Source organism: Coregonus lavaretus (assembly GCF_964263955.1).
Source record: "Coregonus lavaretus genome assembly, chromosome: 4".
In the NCBI taxonomy this organism is placed as follows: Eukaryota; Metazoa; Chordata; class Actinopteri; order Salmoniformes; family Salmonidae; genus Coregonus; species Coregonus lavaretus.
Genome location: NC_139991.1, coordinates 53423007 through 53446999, shown reverse-complemented (window position 1 = coordinate 53446999; position 23993 = coordinate 53423007). Strand labels below are relative to the sequence as shown.

General features: G+C 44.4%; 1 protein-coding gene across 1 annotated transcript in view; it reads left to right on the top strand.

Moving 5' to 3' along the window:
• ank1b (ankyrin 1, erythrocytic b) overlaps positions 1-23993 on the top strand; it is a gene marked incomplete at both ends in the record, with an annotated part of 90147 nt that overhangs the window by 38138 nt on the left and 28016 nt on the right. Inside the window, 11 exon segments of the mRNA XM_084159617.1 lie at positions 11015-11116; positions 17684-17782; positions 18301-18399; positions 18516-18614; positions 19047-19232; positions 19551-19649; positions 19791-19889; positions 19980-20078; positions 20384-20581; positions 20845-20943; positions 21158-21256. Coding sequence (XP_084015743.1) covers positions 11015-11116; positions 17684-17782; positions 18301-18399; positions 18516-18614; positions 19047-19232; positions 19551-19649; positions 19791-19889; positions 19980-20078; positions 20384-20581; positions 20845-20943; positions 21158-21256 — 1278 coding nt within the window.

Sequence of the window (23993 nt, the reverse complement as noted above, 5' to 3'; positions counted from 1 at the left end):
ACCACATCTTAAACAGGGGTGCCAATAATAGTGGAGGGCACTGTATGTTCCCAAAACTCAAAAACTCTCCAGTTGTGCGTATGATTCTACATTGTTTCTTTTAGGGTGCAAAAAACATTCACCTGATGTTACAAAAACATTACCAGAACACCTTCTGTCTGTTCTTTAAAGGTTCCAAGAATGTTTCATTAGGTTGTGGGAACATTGTGGGGATATGAGAACAGATGGTTTCCCAAAACACTACATTCAGATAATGTTTGTATCATGGTGCAAAAAACATTCATTTGATGTTACAAGAATGTTGACAGAACAGCTTTCTGAGTTCTATAAAGGTTCCCAGAACATTTAATTAGGTCGTGGGAACAGTGTGGATACATTACAAGAGATACTGTAGGTTCCCAAAACACAAAATATGACATTCATTTAAGTTAGGTTGCACAGGACATTCCCTTAATGTTGCAAGAATATTATTGTGATATTCACAAAAGTTGCACAGAACATTCCAACAATGTTGTATAATGTTCCACAATTTCCAAATAAGTCAGTTTTTATGACGTTCATAGCATATTTGTTTTAGTTTAACATAATATTCCATTGATGCTCACACAATATACAATTTACCTTGTTGGTGGTCCTCAGAACATTTCAAGAACATTTAGAAAATGTTATATTACATTTTGACCCAATATTACCACAACATTCTCAGCATACAAATTTGTAGCTCCTTAAAGCAGATTGGAATACATCCCCATTATTTGTCTTTCCAGATTTAATGGCAATTCACATTTGAGGACTGTATTGTAAGCCCTACAAGGTGATATACTGTAGACACACAGCATTTTAATTTAATTCATTGGACATTTGAACAAACACAACCATATTATTTACATTTCATATGTTGACAAACTGCACATTATTTCATTCATAGGACATTTGAACACGGTGTTATAAGTATGCAGCATATGAAGAGGATGGGAACATTTTAATAACTCAGAAATTGTGTTCTGTGTCCAGATTGACCACATTAGACTGAACCCCCCCCCCCCCCGCAATGCCACAGTTTAATCCCACATATTCTTTAACCATGTTTATTTTGGAGACAAAAAACTATGAAATTGAGGCTCAGATATAATCTACTAAAAGAGAGGATGTCTTTATTTTGTCCAGATTGATAAATCCAGTCAGAAAGGCAGCCAATATAATTCCTACTTTGAGACGCTTGATATGGTCCTCCCTGTCTTATTTTTCATGATCTGAAAAGCAAAAGATCCTAGATCAGCACTCATAGTCTTGGATACCTTGTAAATATGGGCCCAGAAGTACGCAGCATATAAAGAGGATGGGTGAAGTGTTGGTGAATAACCCAGTTACCAGTATTTCTCTGGGTTAGCTATGTCTAAGAAGGCTAAAAAAAAAGGAAGCATGGAATTCCTGATTGACCATACTGCCATGGCTATATACTGAACAAATAATATGTAAGAGAGCTTCCATGGTGGCGCAGAGGTTATAAGACCTGGCTTGGGAACCAAACATTGCAGGTTCAAACCCAACATATCAAGTGTAAATACAGTGCCTTCAGAAAGTATTCAGACCCCTTGACTTTTTCCACATTTTATTACGTTAGAGCCTTATTCTAAAATTGATTAAATAGTTTTTTCCCCTCATGAATCTACACACAATACCCCATAATGACAAAGATTTTACATTTACATATATATATTTTTTTAAACATGTTGGTAGAAATTGTAGCTAATTTATTTAAAAAATATAAGAAAACATTTACATAAGTATTCAGACACTTTACTCAGTACCTTTGGCAGCGATTACATCATGTCGTCTTCTTGGGTATGATGCTACAAGCTTGGCACACCTGTAGTTGGGGAATTTCTCCCATTCTTCTTTGCAGATCCTCTCAAGTTCTGTCAGGTTGGATGGGGAGCGTTGCTGCACAGCTTTTTTCAGGTCTCTCCAGAGATGTTCGATCGGGTTCAAATCCGGGCTCTGGCTAGGCACTCAAGGACATTCAGAGACTCGTCCCGAAGCCACTCCTGCGTTGTCTTGGCTGTGTGCTTAGGGTCGTTGTACTGTTGGAAGGTTAACTTTTGCCCCAGTCTGAGGTCCTGAGCGCTCTGGAGCAGGTTTTCATCAAGGATCTCTCTGTACTTTGCTCCGTTCATCTTTTCCTCGATCCTGACTAGTCTCCCAGTCCCTGCAACTGAAAAACATCCCCACAGCATGATGCTGCCACCACCGTGCTTCACCGTAGGGATGGTGCCAGGTTTCCTCCAGACGTGACGCTTGGCATTCAGGCCAAAGAGTTCAATCTTGGTTTCGTCAGACCAGAGAATCTTGCTTCTCATGGTCTGAGAGTCTTTAGGTGCCTTTTGGCACTCCAAGCAGGCTGTCATGTGCCTTTTACTGAAGGGTGGCTTCCGTCTGGCCACTCTACCATAAAGGCCTGATTGGTGGAGTGCTGCAGAGATGGTTGTCCTTCTGGAAGGTTCTCCCATCTCCACAGAGGAACGCTGGAGCTCTGTCAGAGTGACCATCGGGTTCTTGGTCACCTCCCTGACGAAGGCCCTTCTCTCCCGATTGCCCAGTTTGGACGGGCAGCCAGCTCTAGGAAAAGTCTTGGCGGTTTCAAACTTGTTCCATTTAAGAATGATGGATGCCACTGTGTTATTGGGGACTTTCATTGCTGCAGAAATGTTTTTGTACCCTTCCCCAGATCTGTGCCTCGACACAATCCTTTGACCTCATGGCTTGTTTCTGCTCTGACATGCACTGTCAACTGTGGGACCTAAATCATGTCCAATCAATTGAATTTACCACAGGTGGACTCCAATCAAGTTGTAGAAAAATCTCAAGGATGACCAATGGAAACAGGATGCACCTGAGCTCCGTTTTTGAGTCTCGTAGCAAAGGGTCTGAATACCTATGTAAATAAGGTATTTCTGTTTAAAAATTTTAATACATTTGCAAAGTTTTCTAAAAACCTATTTTCGCTTTGTCATTATGGGGTATTATGTGTAGATTGCTGAGATTCTTTTTTTTTTTTTTATCCCTTTTAGAATAAGGCTGTAACGTAACAAAATGTGGAAAAAGTCAATGGGTCTGAGTACTTTCTGAATGCATTGTATATCAAATGAACATATATTTTATGATGTCCTGACAATGTTCTCACCAGACTGTTCCCACAACCTAATGAAACATTCTGGGAACCTTTAAAGAACAGATTAAATGTGTTCTAGGGACGTTCTTGCAACATCACGTAAATGTTTTTTTTACAAACATTCTATAATTATTAGCACGACTGGAGAGTTTTTGTCTTATTAGAACATTTGCCGCGACCTAACGAATGTTCTGGGAACTTTCACAGAACCAATTTTGGTTTGCTGGGTGTGCTGTCCTGTGGACCACTGCTATGTATGAGTGTGTTTGAGTAAAAGTGAAGAATTTCTCAACATCTGACATTGACTTGACCTTTTATGATATTTGTATTTATTTTAAGAGCCCACTCACTGCAGTATACACGTCTTTACATTCACTCACCTTGAATCACATTTTTTTCTTTCAAATGGACGTTATCCATTAAAATCCAGTAGAGCCCTGTACAGTGCCTTGCAAAAGTATTCATCCCCCTTGGCGTTTTTCCTATTTTGTTTCATTACAACCTGTAATTTAAATTGATTTTTATTTGGATTTCATGTAATGGACATACACAAAATAGTCCAAATTGGTGAAGTGAAATGAAAAGAATAACGTGTTTAAACATAAAAATAAAAAAAGTGGTGCGTGGGGAGAACAAGTATTTGATACACTGCCAATTTTGCAGGTTTTCCTATTTACAAAGCATGTAGAGATCTGTAATTTTTATCATATGTACACTTCAACTGTGAGAGACGGAATCTAAAACAAAAATCCAGAAAATCACATTGTATGATTTTAAAGTAATTAATTAGCATTTTATTGCATGACATAAGTATTTGATACATCAGAAAAGCAGAACTTAATATTTGGTACAGAAACCTTTGTTTGCAATTACAGAGATCATACGTTTCCTGTAGGTCTTGACCAGGTTTGCACACACTGCAGCAGGGATTTTGGCCCACCCCTCCATACAGACCTTCTCCAGATCCTTCAGGTTTCGGGGCTGTCGCTGGGCAATACGGACTATCAGCTCCCTCCAAAGATGTTCTATTGGGTTCAGGTCTGGAGACTGGCTAGGCCACTCCAGGACCTTGAGATGCTTCTTACGGAGCTACTCCTTAGTTGCCCTAGCTGTGTGTTTTGGGTCGTTGTCATGCTGGAAGACCCAGCCACGACCCATCTTCAATGCTCTTACTGAGGGAAGGAGGTTGTTGGCCAAGATCTCGCGATACATGGCCCCATCCATCCTCCCCTCAATACGGTGCAGTCGTCCTGTCCCCTTTGCAGAAAAGCATTCCCAAAGAATGATGTTTCCACCTCCATGCTTCACGGTTGGGATGGTGTTCTTGGGGTTGTACTCATCCTTCTTCTTCCTCCAAACACAGTGAGTGGAGTTTAGACCAAAAAGCTCTATTTTTGTCTCATCAGACCACATGACCTTCTCCCATTCCTCCTCTGGATCATCCAGATGGTCATTGGCAAACTTCAGACGGGCCTGGACATGTGCTGGCTTGAGTAGGGGGACCTTGCGTGCGCTGCAGGATTTTAATCCATGACGGCGTAGTGTGTTACTAATGGTTTTCTTTGAGACTGTGGTCCCAGCTCTCTTCAGGTCATTGACCAGGTCCTGCCGTGTAGTTCTGGGCTGATCCTTCACCTTCCTCATGATCATTGATGCCCCACGAGGTGAGATCTTGCATGGAGCCCCAGACCGAGGGTGATTGACCATCATCTTGAACTTCTTCTATTTTCTAATAATTGCGCCAACAGTTGTTGCCTTCTCACCAAGCTGCTTGACTATTGTCCTGTAGCCCATCCCAGCCTTGTGCAGGTCTACAATTTTATCCCTGATGTCCTTACACAGCTCTCTGGTCTTGGCCATTGTGGAGAGGTTGGAGTCTGTTTGATTGAGTGTGTGGACAGGTGTCTTTTATACAGGTAACAAGTTAAAACAGGTGCAGTTAATACAGGTAATGAGTGGAGAACAGGAGGGCTTCTTAAAGAAAAACTAACAGGTCTGTGAGAGCCGGAATTCTTACTGGTTGGTAGGTGATCAAATACTTATGTCATGCAATAAAATGCAAATAAATTACTTAAAAATCATACAATGTGATTTTTTGGATTTTTGTTTTAGATTCCGTCTATCACAGTTGAAGTGTACGTATGATAAATATTACAGACCTCTACATGCTTTGTAAGTAGGAAAACCTGCAAAATCGGCAGTGTATCAAATACTTGTTCTCCCCACTGTATGTATTCACCCCCTTTGCTATGAAGCCCCTAAATAAGATCTGGTGCAACCAATTACCTTCAGAAGTCACATAATTAGTTAGATTGCACACAGGTGGACTTTATTTAAGTGTTGCATGATCTGTCACATGATCTCAGTATATATACACACCTGTTCTGAAAGGCCCCAGAGTCTGCAACACCACTAAGCAAGTGGGACCACCAAGCAAGTGGCACCACGAAGACCAAGGAGCTCTCCAAACAGTTCAGGGACGAAGTTGTGGAGAAGTACAGATCAGGGTTGGGTTATAAACAAATGTCCGAAACTTTGAACATCCCACGGAGCACCATTAAATCCATTATTAACAAATGGAAAGAATATGGCACCACAACAAACCTGCCAAGAGAGGGCCACCCACCAAAATTCATGGACCAGGCAAGGAGGGCATTAATCAGAGAGGCAACAAAGAGACTAAAGATAACCCTGAAGGAGCTGCAAAGCTCCACAGCAGAGATTGGAGTATCTGTCCACAGGACCACTTTAAGCTGTACACTCCACAGAGCTGGGCTTTAATGAAGAGTGGCCAGAAAAAAGTCATTGCTTAAAAAAAAGTAAGCAAACACTTTTGGTGTTCGCCAAAAGGCATATGGGAGACTCCCCAAACATATGGAAGAAGGTACTCTGGTCAGATGAGACTAAAATTGAGCTTTTTGGCCATCAAGGAAAATGCTATGTCTGGCGCAAACCCAACACCTCTCATCACCCTGAGAACACCATCCCCACAGTGAAGCATGGTGGTGGCATCATCATGCTGTGTGGATGTTTTTCATCGGCAGGGTCTGGGAAACTGGTCAGAATTGAAGGAATGGATGGCGTCGCTAAATACAGGGAAATTCTTGAGGGAAACCTGTTTCAGTCTTCCAGAGCAAACTGAAACAGTGACGGGACGGAGGTTCACCTTCCAGCAGGACAATGACCCTAAGCATACTGTTAAAGCAACACTTGAGTGGTTTAAGGGGAAACATTTAAATGTCTTGGACTGGCCTAGTCAAATCCCAGACCTCAATCCAATTGAGAATCTGTGGTATAACTTAAAGATTGCTATACACCAGCGGAACCCATCCAACTTGAAGGAGCTGGAGCAGTTTTGCCTTGAAGAATGGGCAAAAATCACAGTGGCTAGATGTACCAAGCTTATAGAGACATACCCCAAGAAACCTGCAACTGTAATTGCAGCAGTCTCTACAAAGTATTGACTTTGGGGAGGTGAATAGTTATGCATGCTCAAGTTTTCTGTTTTTCATGTTATTTCTTGTTTGTTTCACAAGAAAAAATATTTTGCATCTTCAAAGTGGTAGGCATGTTGTGTAAATCAAATGATACAAACCCCACAAAAATCCATTTTAATTCCAGGTTGTAAGGCAACAAAATAGGAAAAATGCCAAGGGGGGTGAATACTTTCGCAAGCCACTGTACATGCACACACCCTCTGGAAACAGATTTTGCTTTTAGAAGAAAAATAAATGGCCTTGGAAGGGCAGACAGATTTGTGTACTGCACAGGTAAAGCCTACACATGCACACACAGCCTCACCCATACACAACAGAGCAGTGTGATAGCACTGTGTGCTCCTGTGCGCTAGGAGCTTGGTAATCTGGAGAAAAGCAAGCAGATAAACACAGCGCTATAATACAGTATTAGATTTCTCCACAGATATGAGAATAAAGGCTTTAACTGAATCTGCGTTAACACGGACATGTCCTCTCTCTGATCTCTCAACCCTCCTCTCTTCCACTGGCCGTCAATGGAGGAATGGTTGTGATATGTCACGCCATACTGCAGCATACCATGATTACACAGCATCACATCAATATGACACAAGAGGGACACAGTGATCTGAGGAAAAGCAGGGAAGGGAGGGGGAGAAGGAGGGTGGGAAGAGAGATGGAGGGTGTGAGAGAATGAGGCGGGGAGCCTGCCATGCCAGGGAAGAAGAAGGGAGCTGGAGAATGAGGAAGAGAGAGAGTGCAAGAGGGAAAATGAGATAATGAGATAAAGAGAGAGAGGGCCGGGGACACGTGAACGATGGGAAGGCAGCATGCTGAGTGTAAATCACCATGTTTGGCTTGAGGATCTAATTACGGAGTAAAATTGACGCACTGACTGCAGATGACAATTACAAATAAACAGACAGGGCTGGGATGCATTGATTTAAACTGACCACATATGACAGACAGAGGGAGAGGGGGATGGAGAAAGGGATGGAGAAAGGGTTAGAGAGGGAGGTGGAGAGAGGGATGGAGAGGGGGGTGGAGAGAGGGATGGAGTGGAAGGTGGAGAGAGGGATGGAGGGGAAGGTGGAGAGAGGGATGGAGAGGGGGATGGAGAGAGAGGGGGACATAAGAAGGAAAATAGATTTGTGCCTCACAGCGTAAACACAAGCACAAGCTGACATAGAATGTGATTGCAAAGAGGTTCTGCAGTCATTTCCATTTCTAGGAATATATGAAAACATAGGATAGGACATATACACGCACGCACACACACACACACAAGCACAATCATGCGCAAACACGAGCTTTGATTGACCCATTCTACCCCCCTCCCCCTCAGACAATCACGTTAAGAAGCACACATTGAAGATCATAGATGCACTTACTAATCCATTTCAGAGACTGATGGAGACTGGGGGAGGCGGGCAGCTGGAGACGTTATCCTCAGTATTCTGTTCACATATGGCCCACATAAAAGTAGCAGAAACATCCAACGTATCAATCAACAGCTGTGAAATCCCATAACAAAATGGCCGAAAGACCTAGAATGAAAATCGGAGCATAAACATGCTGAACATTTGCCAGCAAGTTGGCACGGGCACTCAGAGCTGCAACATAAGTCTTCGCATGTGAAAACATCCTACATGTAGTATAATATTGGTTTGTTACAGGGGAATCTTGACTCAGCGACATAAGTCTTCCTCCATCAACTCACAGAACAGAGGGTGGGGTCTAAGATGACAAGGTGTTAAATACATAGATCATAATACCTCTCAGGCTACCCCTTAGTTACTGTAGGTCAGAATGAGATAATAGAAAAATCCCTAAAATGTTGGAACTGATCATGCGTATCAGATGTGAATCCAATATACACTCATTGGCCGGTTTATTAGGTACACCCATTTAGTACCGGGTCGGACCCACCCGTTGTCTCCAGAACAGCCTGAATTCTTCGGGGCATTCTACAAGGTGTCGTAAATGTTCCACAGGGATGTTGGTCCATGCTAACGCGATGGCATCATGCAGATTGGACGGCGGTACATTCATGCTGCGAACAGCCCGTTCCATCTCATCCCAAAGATGCTCTTTTGGGTTGAGGTCTGGGGACTGCGCAGGCCATTTAAGAAAATTGCACTTGTTGTCATGTTCCAGGCAATGTTTTTCCACTCCTCAATTGTCCAGTGTCGGTGATCGTGTGCCCACTGGAGCGGCTTCTTTTTGTTTTTAGCTGATAGGAGTGGAACCAGGTGTGGTCGTCTGCTGCAATAGCCCATCCGTAACCATGGTCAACGAGTTGTGCGTTCCGACATGCCGTTCTGCACACCACTGTTGTACTGCGCCATTATTTGTCTGTTTGTGTCCCGCCTGTTAGCTTGCACAATTCTTGCCATTCTCCTTCGACTTCTCTCTCTTTTCGCCCACAGGATTGCCGCTGACTGGATGTTTTTTTGTTTGTCGCACCATTCTCGGTAAACCCTAGACACTGTCGTGCGTGAAAAGCTCAGCAGGGAGGCCGTTTCTGAGATACTGGATTAGGTGCGCCTGGCACCAATGACCATACCACGCTCAAAGTCACTTAGGTCACTCGTTTTGCCCATTCGAACGTTAAATCGAACAGTAACTGAATGCTTTGATGGCTGTCTGCCTGCTTTATATAGCAAGCCATGGCCACGTGACTCACTGTCTGTAGGAGCGATCAATTTTCATGAGCTGGGTGATGTACCTAATAAACTGGCCAGTGAGTGTATATTTCTACTTCCTGTTTGACATGAATCAGAAATATGTTTCAGTACTCATGTGTGCGCAATAAATATTTATAGATTTTCAATTGTACAAATGAATTGGACAAATGATATCTTTGTAATAGCAGCTTATCAAACACATTACCTGAGACTGAATGAAAATACACACACTGCATAGTGTTAGTTTTATGCTGGCGAGACCTCAGCCTGGACACATCATCCATACATTACTGAGGAAGAGATAGAGCGAGGAGAGGGAGAGTGGGAGAAAGGAGCAGCTTACACTCCCTCCCACTGGGATTGCACACAGTAGATCAAAGGAGAGAGGGAGAGACCCTGGAGGGAGAGAAGGAGAGAGGGAGAGAGAGAGAGATGGGTCACAGGGAGAAACAGGAAGGAGATAGTGTCACACCCTGACTTACTCTTGTATGTTGAGTCAGGTTGTGGAGATCTATGTTGTTATTTATATGTTCTCATTCTAGGTTGTGTGTTTCTATGTTTGGCCGGGTGTGATTCCAATCAGAGGCACCTGTCGCTCGTTGTCTCTGATTGGGGATCATACTTAAGTAGCCTGTTGGCAATCAGTTGTTGTGGGATCTTGTTCTGTGTAGAGGCTTGTATTTGTGTTTAGCCTGAGGACTTCATGTTACGTTGTTTTTGTTCGTGTGTTTATCTTTAAAATAAACATGTATGCATTTCAAGCTGTGCCTTGGTCTGACCCGTCCTTCAACGAGCGTGACAGATAGAGGGGAGTGGTATAGAGGTAGAGAGAGATGGGTAGGGAAGAGAACCAAAGAGCAGAGGAAAATGTCTTCTACACTCTTATAAAAAAGGGTTCCCATAGGAGAACCCTTTTTGGTTCCATGTAGAACCCTCTGTAGAAAGAGTTCTACATGTAACCAAAAAGGGTTCTTCAAAGGGTTTTCCTATGAGGACAGCCGAAGAACCCTTTTAGGTTCTAAATAGCACCTTTTTTTAAAAGAGTGTACTGTGGGAAGTAAATATTGCATATGATTAGTGTGTGGGTGGAGGTGAGTAGGCACACTGTATAGAATCAATATAATACCTGTCCTCAAGGCGGAGACTGCATGCTGGACTACAGTACTAGGCAGCCATGTTAGAATCTCCCTGTCTGGCTGATCATGGTGGCAGAGGTGAACACCGCTTTCACAGAGGCTTTAGAAGTCAGACAGCGTGCAGGGATAAAGCCAGCATGTTCTCTGCTATGGATAGCTGCCAAACTCCTAGTGAGGGGGAGGCTCACCAGTTTGGACTGTCAGCCATTTTTAGACTCTCAGACAGCAGAATACTGAGTAGTTTCGAAGAGTAGACTGATATTGAAGAATGTCTCTGACCTACTATTATGGATCATGGATGACCAAGGAGCTGTTACACTGTTATGTGTATGTTTAAAAAAAAAATCTGTAAATTAATTTGGTTAATGTGAACAGTTTTGTCTCGTATTAACACTGGAATGTTCAACCAGACTGTAATTTTCTGTCTCTCTCTCTTCTTCTCCTCTCTCTCTCTCTCTCTCTCTCTCTCTCTCTCTCTCTCTCTCTCTCTCTCTCTTTGTCTTTGTCACTGTCTATCTCTGTTTGTGTTCTCTTCCCCTCCAGGCGGATGCTACCACCAGTTTCCTCCGTGCGGCCCGTTCAGGGAACCTGGACAAGGCTCTGGACCACATCAAGAATGGAATAGACATCAACACATCCAATCAGGTACATCAGAGATCCCTCACACTGCCCAAGGTCACTGTCTGGTACACAGGGACTCCGGACAAGAGAGTTTATGTGTTGTCCTATAAAACATTTATTTCATCAGACTTTATTAAGATGAAATTATAGATGTGGTTTTTATAGATGACATTTGTTTTAGGCCAAACACAGTCATTAACAGTCAAGTCTAGCCTAGATAAACGTGTAGTTTCAAGGTTCATTGTCTCAGTTTGTGTGTGTGTGTGTGTGTGCATGCGTGTGTGTGTGTGTGTGTGTGCGCATGCATAACCATGTCACCACATTGCCGCCTGTGTTCCTGTCTCATGCCACTCCAGCCGTGTTTACTGTGGCACTAATGCCAGTCATTCACAACCTTAATGAAAAAATGTTTATAATGAGCCGTATAGCCAGACCCTCTCTCTTCTCCTCCCTGCTCCTCTCCTCTCCTCAATCTGTCCCATAGCACCCTGTTGCATCATGAGTAGCACAATGTTTAAATAACATCATCATGTAAAGAATAGCTGAACATGTATTTTTTGTTTCTGACTCATCTCGTATGGCAAGTTTTGTAACACATACAGAACATTTGTGTTACAGCCTATTTGTGGGTGAACGCTAGCTCAAGTGGAATTGAATTTGTTATGTACACTGCTCAAAAAAATTAAGGGAACACTTAAACAACACAATGTAACTCCAAGTCAATCACACTTCTGTGAAATCAAACTGTCCACTTAGGAAGCAACACTGATTGACAATACATTTCACATGCTGTTGTGCAAATGGAATAGACAACAGGTGGAAATTATAGGCAATTAGCAAGACACCCCCAATAAAGGACTGGTTTTGCAGGTGGTGACCACAGACCACTTCTCAGTTACTATGCTTCCTGGCTGATGTTTTGGTCACTTTTGAATGCTGGTGGTGCTTTCACTCTTGTGGTAGCATGAGATGGAGTCTACAACCCACACAAGTGGCTCAGGTAGTGCAGCTCATCCAGGATGGCACATCAATGCGAGCTGTGGCAAGAAGGTTTGCTGTGTCTGTCAGCGTAGTGGCCAGAGCATGGAGGCGCTACCAGGAGACAGGCCAGTACATCAGGAGACGTGGAGGAGCCCGTAGGAGGGCAACAACCCAGCAGCAGGACTGTTACCTCCGCCTTTGTGCAAGGAGGAGCACTGCCAGAGCCCTGCAAAATGACCTCCAGCAGGCCACAAATGTGCATGTGTCTGCTCAAACGGTCAGAAACAGACTCCATGAGCGTGGTATGAGGGCCCGACGTCCACAGGTGGGGGTTGTGCTTACAGCCCAACACCGTGCAGGACGTTTGGCATTTGCCAGAGAACACCAAGATTGGCAAATTCGCCACTGGCGCCCTGTGCTCTTCACAGATGAAAGCAGGTTCACACTGAGCACATGTGACAGCCGTGACTGTCTAGAGAAGCCGTGGAGAACGTTCTGCTGCCTGCAACATCCTCCAGCATGTCCAGTTTGGCGGTGGGTCAGTCATGGTGTGGGGTGGCATTTCTTTGGGGGGCCGCACAGCCCTCCATGTGCTCGCCAGAGGTAGCCTGACTGCCATTAGGTACCGAGATGAGATCCTCAGACCCCTTGTGAGACCATATGCTGGTGCGGTTGGCCCTGGGTTCCTCCTAATGCAAGACAATGCTAGACCTCATGTGGCTGGAGTGTGTCAGCAGTTCCCGCAAGAGGAAGGCATTGATGCTATGGACTGGCCCGCCCGTTCCCCAGACCTGAATCCAATTGAGCACATATGGGACATCATGTCTCGCTCCATCCACCAACGCCACGTTGCACCACAGACTGTCCAGGAGTTGGCGGATGCTTTAGTCCAGGTCTGGGAGGAGATCCCTCAGGAGACCATTCGCCACCTCATCAGGAGCATGCCCAGGCATTGTAGGGAGGTCATACAGGCACGTGGAGGCCACACACACTACTGAGCCTCATTTTTACTTGTTTTAAGGACATTACATCAAAGTTGGATCAGCCTGTAGTGTGGTTTTCCACTTTAATTTTGAGGGTGACTCCAAATCCAGACCTCCATGGGTTGATAAATTTGATTTCCATTTATAATTTTTGTGTGATTTTGTTGTCAGCACATTCAACTATGTAAAGAAATAAGTATTTAATAAGATTATTTCATTCATTCAGATCTAGGATGTGTTATTTTAGTGTTCCCTTTATTTTTTTGAGCAGTGTATTTTTCATCAGTACTTTGGTGAATGGAAGGGAGTTCAGTTTGTACACGTAACCACTGGCAGGGAGCCCATGCTTAGGGCAGCTTGGGGAATGCACACCCACTCTGGAAGCCTACAGCCTGCAGTCTGCTACTGCAACCCCTCAGCACCATTCACAGAAACAACCATGGCACCAAGCTGTCAATATTATAAAACTAATAGCACTATCTCTACACCAGATAATACTGCCACTATAATCATGCCACTACTGGCTAAGGCTAGGATCAGAGGTAGAGCTATCATACAAATGAGGATGTATGCTTTAGTGTGCCTTCATTGCACATGCTGCATGTGTGTATACAGTGCATTCGGAAAGTATTCAGACCCCTTCCCTTTTTCCATATTCTGTTATGTTACAGTCTTATTCTAAAATTGATTAAATATTTTTTCCCCTCATCAATCTACACACAATACTCCATAATGACAAAGCAAAAACTGTTTTTTAGAATTTTTTGCAAATGTATTAAAAATAAAAAACAGATACCTGATAAGTATTCAGACCCTTTGCCATGAGACTCGAAATTGAGCTCAGGTGCATTGATCATCCTTGAGATGTTTCTACAACTTCATTGGAGTCCACCTGTGGTAAATTCAATTGATTGGACATGATTTGGAAAGGCACACACCTGTCTATATAAGGTCCCACAGTTGACAGTGCATGTCAGAGCAAAAGCCAAGCCATGAGGTCGAAAGAATTGTCCGTAGAGCTCCAAGACAGGATTGTCTCGAGGCACAGATCTGGGGAAGGGTACCAAAACATTTCTGCAAGCATTGAAGGTCCCCAAGAACACAGTGGCCTCCATCATTCTTAAATGGAATAAGTTTGGAACCACCAAGACTCTTCCTAGAGCTGGCCACCCAGCCAAACTGAGCAATCGGGGGAGAAGGGCCTTGGTCAGGGAGGTGACCAAGAACCCGATGGTCACTCTGACGGAACTCCAGAGTTCCTCTGTGTAGATGGGAGAACCTGCCAGAAGGACAACCATCTCTGCAGCACTCCACCAATCAGGCCTTTATGGTAGAGTGGCCAGACGGAAGCCACTCCTCAGTAAAAGGCACGTGACAGCCCGTTTGGAGTTTGCCAAAAGGCACCTAAAGGACTCTCAAACCATGAGAAACAAGATTCTCTGGTCTGATGAAACCAAGATTGAACTCTTTGGCCTGAATGCCAAGCGTCACGTCTGGAGGGAACCTGGCACCATCCCTACGGTGAAGCATGGTGGTGGCAGCATCATGCTGTGGGCATGTTTTTCAGCGGCAGGGACTGGGAGACTAGTCAGGATCGAGGGAAAGCTGAACGGAGCAAAGTACAGAGAGATCCTTGATCAAAACCTGCTTCAGAGCGCTCAGGACCTCAGACTGGGGCAAAGGTTCACCTTCCAACAGGACAACGACCCTAAGCACACAGCCAAGACAACGTAGGAGTGGCTTCGGGACAAGTCTCTGAATGTCCTTGAGTGGCTCAGCCAGAGCACGGACTTGAACCCAATCGAACATCTCTGGAGAGACCTGAAATAGCTGTGCAGTGACGCTCCCCATCCAACCTGACAGAGCTTGAGAGGATCTGCAGAGAGGAATGGGAGAAACTCCCCAACTACAGGTGTGCCAAGCTTGTAGAGTCATTCCCAAGAAGACTTGAGGCTGTAATCACTGCCAAGGTACTTCAACAAAGTACTGAGTAAAGGGTCTGAATACTTATGTAAATGTGATATTTATGTTTTACATTTTTTATAAATGTTCAACAATTTGCTTTGTCATTATGGGGTATTGTGTGTAGATTGATGAGGGATAAAAACAATCCATTTTAGAATAAGGCTGTAACATAACAAAATGTGGAAAAAGTCAAGGGGTCTGAATACTTTCCGAATGCACTGTATGTGGGTATGTGACGTGTGTATGTAAACATAGAAAGGAAAATGCCACACACTGCTGCTCATGCTCCCAGCATGAGCAGCAGTGTGCGGCGTTTTCCTTTCTGTTTTTCATGAATTTGTCTATAACTCCAGCACCTACGAGAAGTACCTGGATGTGCGTATGTTCTTCAGCTTTTGTGTATGTAAACATACACATTTTCTATGTTTTCTAATGTGTTAAAATTAGGGTTGAAGTAGAGCATATAGCTATGATAAATGTTGGAGCTACTGCTACTGTTCTAGAAAGTTCTATGATTCAGGGTTTTATATGTCAGTCTGCCAACCTGCCCCTGCCCTATCTACAAACCAGCAGACTCCAGCCAGTGCACACAAACGCAATGGTGATTCACACACTTGTGTGTTTGTCTCCCCCGTGTGTGTATTATCCACGTGAATTGAGTGACACTGCAGTATGAGGGCAGTGGAGGGACCAGTGTGGTTTTCAGAGTCTCCCTGTGGCCAGTCACGGTACTGCAGTCAGGCAGAGCAGAGACAGGCACAGACTGTACTGTTAGTCTGTCTGATTCTTCAGCTGTACACCAGTGGTGGTCGGTGCCATTTAAGATGAGGGAGGACGATTTTTTTTTCATGACCATGGCCTTATCATTTTTACATTTACATTTTAGTCATTTAGCAGACGCTCTTATCCAGAGCGACTTACAGTTAGTGAATACATATTTTTTTATACTGGCCCCCCGTGGGAATCGAACCCACAACCCTGGCGTTGCAAACGCCATGCTCTATCAACTGAGCTACATTCCTGCCGGCCATTCCCTCCACTACCCTGGACGACGCTGGGCCAATTGTGCGCCTTATCACTCATTCATATTCCATTCACACTGTTCAATGTAACAGCGATAGGTTTAGGCTACTACATGATACTCAACATTTTCTTATACCCATCATGAGGTTGCTACAACCTAGCCTAGGAATGAAAGTTTACAACATAGGTGCACACAGGTCGAGAGACAAATTTGAGGTGACAGACAGTGACATTCAATACTACCTTGCACACTCTTGCCTGCATCTAGCTGATATAGGGTGTAATAATTTGTCCAAGAGTTGCAAACGAGAGTTTCTATTGGACAAATTCAGGTATGTTTATCCCCGTTTTGTTCTGTTTGCTTCCATTTAAGAAAAGTTTTTCAACAGAATCGGCGGAATGAATACACCCCTGATCACGCGTAAACAGAGTTGACTCTCATAACAGCCACATTGTATTCCTTCTCTTCCCTTCGCTTGTGGACTTCAATGCACCAGGCGAAAAAACTTTTCCAAGCCAAACCGCTACACACAGCCTACATCGTTGTCTCCATATTAGCTAAAGTAATGTCATAGTCAGTATAGCTAATATAACTAATGCGTTAGTAAACCCGCTACAATCATGCAGTAATGTTAGTGTACCCGGTGGCAATAAATTAGTAATACCAAAAGCTTACCATGACTTGGAAGAGTTCCAGTGTTGTGTTGGAAAGTCATAGCCACCTAGCTAACATAGCATCCCTCTGTTTGAGCAGGGTGTTTCAGTGGGCTAAACTAGCTAGCTGTATTTGCTAGCTAATTAATTGAAATTGAATGTAAAAAAAGACAATCTCTCTCTCTCTATTTCTCTCTTGCTTCTCCTTCATTCTTCATTCAACTATTGTCTTTCTCTCTCTTTGGGTCAACTACTCACCACATTTTATACACTGCAGTGCTAGCTAGCTGTAGTTTATGCTTTCAGTACTAGATTAATTATCTGATCCTTTGATTGGGTGGACAACATGTCAGTTCATGCTGCAAGATCTCTGATAGGCTGGAGGATGTCATAATTACTGTGTAAGTCTATGGAAGGGGGTGAGAACCATGAGCCTCCTAGGTTTTGTATTGAAGTCAATATACCCAGAGGAGGACGGAAGCTAGCTGTCCTCCGGCTACACCATGCTGTGTTGAGGCAACTGTAGACCTTCTTTGCAAAATAGTGTGTTTTAATCAGTTATTTGGTGACGTGATTATATTTAGTATAGTTTTATCTAAAAATGATAATCTTGTAAATGTTTAAAAAAATATATTTTTATGAAATTCACTGAGGAGGATGGTCCTCCCCTTCCTCCTCTGAGGAGCCTCCACTGCTGTACACCCAGACAGCCCTGAAATAAATCCATGCTGTCTGCTTCCTTTTGAGACCCGACTGAAACAGTCTTAAGGTTGTTTATGTTTGGAAATATTTTTGTGCTGCTTCTGTAACCACTGTGGGTTTTGAGTTTCTCTGCTTGTTATTCTTAGTATATCTACTGCTCGGAAATCCATGTTATAGATGGAATAAAAGGCAAACAGATTCTATTGGAGATCGCTCTGTAGGCTGACGATTTGGTCTGATGGTTCTGTGTGGTCACTGCTGATTTCCACTGCTGTCTCTGCAGAATGGGCTCAACGGTTTGCATCTGGCCTCTAAAGAAGGCCACGTCAAGATGGTGCTGGGGCTACTACACGCAGGCATTGTCCTGGAGACCACCACTAAGGTACTACTCACACACTGCTCACTGCTTACCATGACTCTACTCACATACCACAGATGCATAGGACCTACCTCTGACTTCTGATTGAGATATTCACCAGCTAGCTATATAACAGACTGTTTACAGACATGATCCACTACATGTATAATAAGCTTATACGCATGCTTATGACTTATTCACCTCATTTGATTGGCCTGTAAACATATATCTAATTTAGTCTAGCACATATCTATCTAATAAGTCATAACTCATTATTTCTGAGCACTGTATCATTAATGAAGCTTTTTAAATAGAGATTTGGGTCATTAGGCTGCTCTCTGCTCCCTCTGTCTGTGTGGTGTGTGTGTGTGTGTGTGTGTGTGTGTGTGTGTGTGTGTGTGTGTGTGTGTGTGTGTGTACATAACCATGTCACCACATTGTTCCCTGTGTTCCTGTGTCATGCTACTCCAGCCGTGTTTACTGTGGCACTAACCTTAATGAAAACATGTGTGTGTTTATGTATGTGTGTCTGTCACCTCCAGAAAGGGAACACTGCCCTCCATATCGCTGCGTTGGCAGGCCAGGAGAGAGTGGTGGCTGAGCTCGTCAACTATGGAGCCAACGTCAATTCCCAGTCACAGGTGAGTCATCAGGGGCATTATACTGCACATTACCGTTACCGGGGGGGTTGTGTATATGTACGTCTGTTCATGTGTGTTGCTGGTAACCATGTGCCATATGTGCCTCTTCCTTACAGAAAGGCTTCAGTCCCCTCTACATGGCTGCACAAGAGAACCACTTAGATGTAGTCAAGTTCCTGCTAGAGAACGGAGCCAATCAGAGCCTTCCAACAGAGGTGAGCGAAAGCCCTCAGAGCAAACAGACATCTAGTTGTTTCTCAGATGTGTATTGGATTCATTCCAATAGACAATGCTACATTCACTTTCTCTCATCTTTCTATTACAGTAATCTAAATTTACATTGTCTCAAATTTGCCCCTATCTTCATTTTCTTTCTCTCTCCCTTCCTCTACTTACCCTTCTCTCACCCCCTCCATTATCATTTGGCTTGTATCTCCTTTCATCCCCTCCCTCTTTTCCTCCACTCCCTTGCCCTCTCTCGTTGACCTTCCATACCTTCTTCTCCCTCCCCTCCTCCACTTTCCCCCTTCTTACCTTATTGCCACCTCTCCCTCTGACCTTCCCTCTCCCCCTTTCCTCCTTTTTACCCGGGCCACCCCTCCCTCTATCCCTTCTTCTCCCTCCCCCTCTCTCCCCCTGTCTGTCAGGATGGGTTCACGCCGCTGGCGGTGGCTCTTCAGCAGGGTCATGAGAACGTGGTGGCCCTGCTCATCAACTACGGCACAAAGGGCAAGGTCCGTCTGCCCGCCCTGCACATCGCTGCACGCAACGACGACACACGCACTGCTGCAGTACTGCTGCAGAACGACCCTAACCCCGACGTCCTCAGCAAGGTACTACTCACTGTGTGTGTGTGACTGTGATGACTCATTAAGCCTTAAAATGCTGATGTCGTTAGCTGAAGTCATCAGTCATAACACTGTTGTGTTGACTTGCAGAAAAACAATAGCAACAAAAGTGATTACATGAATAAACAAAAAAGCTGCCAACAAAAGCTGCCTGCAAACATGGATTATGATAATAAGATTTGTTTTTATCTCTCTCGCTCTCTCTCTGTCTCTTTCTGTCTCTTTATCTCTCTCTTTCTTTCTATCTCTCTTTTTCTCACTCTGCCTCTCTGATTCTCTCCCTCTATCTTTGTCTCTCTGTAGACTGGCTTCACTCCTCTCCACATTGCGGCTCACTATGAAAACCTGAGTGTGGCCCAACTGCTAATAAACAGAGGAGCCAATGTCAACTTTACACCCAAGGTCAGTCCATTAACCCTCACCGCTACTGTACCTATCTGCCTTAACCATGACATCGGTAACATAGTCCCTCAAAGACCCCATTTTCTAACAGGAGAGTCTTTGATTAAATTGATTTAGAAATTGTTCTTCCCCCTCTCTCAGAATGGTATCACCCCTCTGCACATAGCCTCCAGGAGGGGTAATGCGATCATGGTTCGACTTTTGCTGGACAGAGGGGCCCAGATAGATGCCATGACCAAGGTACTGTAACCCTACACTTTCTCCTCCTCCTCTTTCTGCCATTTGACTTGAAAACTTTTTGACCCTACCTGGCTCCTTCCATCTATTTAGGATGAGCTGACCCCTCTGCACTGTGCGGCCAGGAACGGTCATGTGAGGATCATCAATCTCCTGCTGGACCAGGGGGCTCCCATCCAGGCCAAGACCAAGGTCAGCCAGAGGCCTCTCGTGGCCCACTCTGTGGAAGATAAAGGGCCATACTTTATGGCCACTTTGGCACAATATCACAACCTTAAGGCCACTTTGGCACATAATCACACTCACTTGCAATTTCAGAAGTAACCAATGCCAAATGATCCTCTGCCAACTAAGCTGATGAGTCACTTATTTCAGTATTATGAATTTATAGATGCTTTCTCCTCTCAAAGGTCTTACACTGCTCTTCTCTCTGTTTCTCTTTCATTCCCTTTATATCTTTCTTTCCTATCTCCCTATCCTCCCTCTCTCCCCTCCAGAATGGCCTGTCCCCCATCCACATGGCGGCCCAGGGAGATCATATGGACTGTGTGAGGCAGCTTCTCCAGTACAACGCTGAGATTGATGACATCACGCTGGACCACCTGACCCCTCTACATGTGGCGGCCCACTGTGGTCACCACCGCATGGCCAAAGTGCTGCTGGACAAGGGGGCCAAGGCCAATGCACGTGCCTTGGTCAGCAGCTCTTCTAAGTGTCCTTCTATTTCTGTATACTGGTGCTTAGTGTGTGAGGTGTACTGTAGCTGTCCATTGGTCAGGTTTACTGAGCTTTTAGAACTGGGTTGCGTACAGTAGGCACAAAGAGTAGAAAAGATTATGAAATATGAACGAGCGTTGTTATCGGACAAGTTCAGGCAGTACCATATCTGAATGCTTTCTCCCATTTTGTGCATACTAAACCCAACTCAATTTTCGGACTATGTTCCTATTGTGTTCAGAATGGGTTCACTCCCCTCCACATTGCCTGTAAGAAGAACCACATGCGCTCCATGGACCTGCTGCTGAAACACTCTGCCTCCCTGGAGGCCGTCACAGAGGTGAGATAACAGTCTTTTGAAGAGCAATGGGACTTGTTGGGGTTCTCAGGACAAGCTGTACTTTTTGTTATTGTTGCAATTGTTGGGTGTCCATTGTGTCATTACAAAAGATTTGAAAGTGTAAATGTAAGCCTAATTGAGATGGAATATTATAAAACATTAACCCTTAACCCTTCTCTCTCTTCACATGCCCCCTGTGTCTCTCTCCCATTAGTCTGGTCTGACCCCCCTTCATGTAGCAGCCTTCATGGGGCACCTTAACATTGTGAAGAACCTGCTCCATAGAGGAGCTTCTCCCAATGCCTCCAATGTGGTGAGAGACCCCCCTTTATAACCTTTATTCTTGACGGGTGAAATTTCCATCACACTCTGATTGACTAGTAGTAACTAGGGCTGTCAAAGTTAACGCGTTAATAACGCATTAATGCTTAAATTTGTTATGGCGTACATTTTTTTAACACCATTAACGGATTTACTTAGTTTGACCCCCTGAACTATCCATATTTCAAATTCAAGCCCTGGCAGAGGATGCCCTAGTTTTTCAACCACTTTACTAGCTAGCTACGTGTATGAATGAATGATGGAGAATGCTAGTAAGGGGCTTTTAAATGGCAAATTCAATTTCAAATCACTCCCAGATGGCTCTCTGGATAAAACCAAAGTAATTTGCATCTACTGCAAGGCTGAATTTGTTTATCACCGAAGTACATCGAGTCTTCGCTATCACTTACAAGTGAAACATACTGTTGACGTGTCACGATCGTTGAGAGACGGGTCAGACCAAGGTGCAGCGTGGTATGCGTACATATTTATTAATGAAGATAAACACTTGACAAAACAACAAAAGCAACGTAACGTGAAGTCCTATTGGCTATACTCACAACAAGCCAAACCAGGACACAAACAAGATCCCACAACTAAGGTAGGCAACATGGCTACCTAAGTATGATCCCCAATCAGAGACAACGATCGACAGCTGCCTCTGATTGGGAACCACACCCGGCCAACATAGAAATACACTCACATAGAATGTCCACATAGAAATTCCCACACATAGATATTCACACCCTGACTCACCAACTAGCCAACTCTATGTCAGGGCGTGACATGACGCTGGCAATACAAGTAACGTTACTAGTAGCAATGGAGGACATCTTCGGCAGGCTAAGCTAGAAGAGTGTGCGCGCAGGAGGCCTATGGACATGTCGACGAGCAGCAAGCTAACACAAGCAATCGCCAAGTGGATAGCTACAGCTTGCAGGCCAGTCCACATTGTGGAGGACAAAGGCTTGAGGGATATCATTCGGATAGCATCGAACGTCTTAACGTATGAGTTACCCTCGAGAGCCACAGTCGTTACAAGAATACACAAGCTGTATGAAAGCGAGGGCTACGAAAGCGGAGGAGTTGAAACATGAAACCGGTGTTGCTTGAAACTACTGGACTTCGGTCAGTAACCACAACTACCTTGGGGTTACTGCGCACCACATCGATGAAAACTGGAAACTGCATTCACAGGCTCTGGCCGTAATGAAGACAGAAGAGAGACACTATGCTGAAATGTGCGCTGGGCATTTCATGGATCTAGCAAAGCAGTGGAACATTGAAAACAAAGTTACCACAGTTTACACAGACAGTGCACGGAACATGATTGCAGCTGCGAGACATCTGCCTTTTGAACACCTGCCCTGCACCGCGCACAGTCTCCAAAGGTCCATCACAGTGTCCCTACAGAACAGCGGTTCGACAATGCCCAAGCCAAATGGCAAATTTTTGGGGTGCATTTTAAACAAAGCCCACCAAACGCTGCAGAGCTAGGACAACAGCAAGTTGCAAATGGGCAAAAGAAGGAGTCACTCGCACAAGATGTCACAACAAGATGGAATTCTACTCTGGAAATGGTAAAGCGTGTCCACAGAAACCAACAACCACTGAGAGATGCTCTGGCCCAAAAGAAAACTAACATCACCATGCCAACCACAGCTGAACTGGAGGCACTACTGGAGCCCTGCAGGTAATATTCTTTATCTCATTATTAGTGTTATAATACGATTATGTGTGTGTGTGTGTGCGTGCGGGTGTATGTGTGAGAGAGCTAGTGTGTAAAGTGTCTGTGTGAGAGAGAGTGTGTGTGTGTGTGAGAGAGAGAGAGAGAGAGAGAGAGAGAGAGTGTGTGTGTGTGGGAGCGAGAGCATGTGTAGAGAGAGAGACACAGGCTCTCTCTCTCTCTCTCTCTAACAACTCTCTCACAATTGACTGAAGTGATTTTAAATATTATTTCACTGCAGGTACTTGACTGAACTTCTGGGAGGAGAGAAGTACATTTCCTGCTCAGTGGTGTTGCCTGCTTTGTGTCATCTCCTTTGGGTGATGGAGAGCTCCGATGATGATCCTGCCTAAATGGTAAGATTCAAGCTGACATTCACAACAGACCTGGAGAAACGCAAGGAAAACACCAACCTCACATGGCTGAAGATCACCACAGCACTCAACCCAAGGTTTAAGGACCTGAAGTGCCTTGCCAGACATGAGAGGGGTGAGGTGTGGGCTTTGGTCAGCAACTTGCTGAAGGAAGAGAGGCCTGCACAGCGACCTGATAAAGCAACAGTCAGAGCCACCAAAGAAGAAAGCTGCCCTTTTGTTGAGTTCTTCTGAGTCTGACTCTGATGAAGAGGAGGAGTCCATTGAGAAATGTGTGGAGCGTTACAAAGCAGAGCCCAGCATCAACATGGAGGACTGTCCACTACAGTGGTGGTCACAGCATGCAGGGGCACACACCAGGCTGGCCTGCATTGCACAAAGGTACATGGCAACGCCTGCCACATCAGTACCTTGTGAGAGGTTGTTTTCACTCTCTGGGCATATCGTACAGAAGAGAGAGCAGCTTTATCATCTGAAAATGTCAACAGGCTTGTTTGACTTTGCAACTGGCTCAGTGAAAAGAAATAGGAGGACGACTGAAGTGTATGGTCACAGGTGTATGTTCTGTTGAATTCCTGACATTATTGGACAGGTTTATGCTATTTGTATCCATAGAGGCAGTGTTTTTT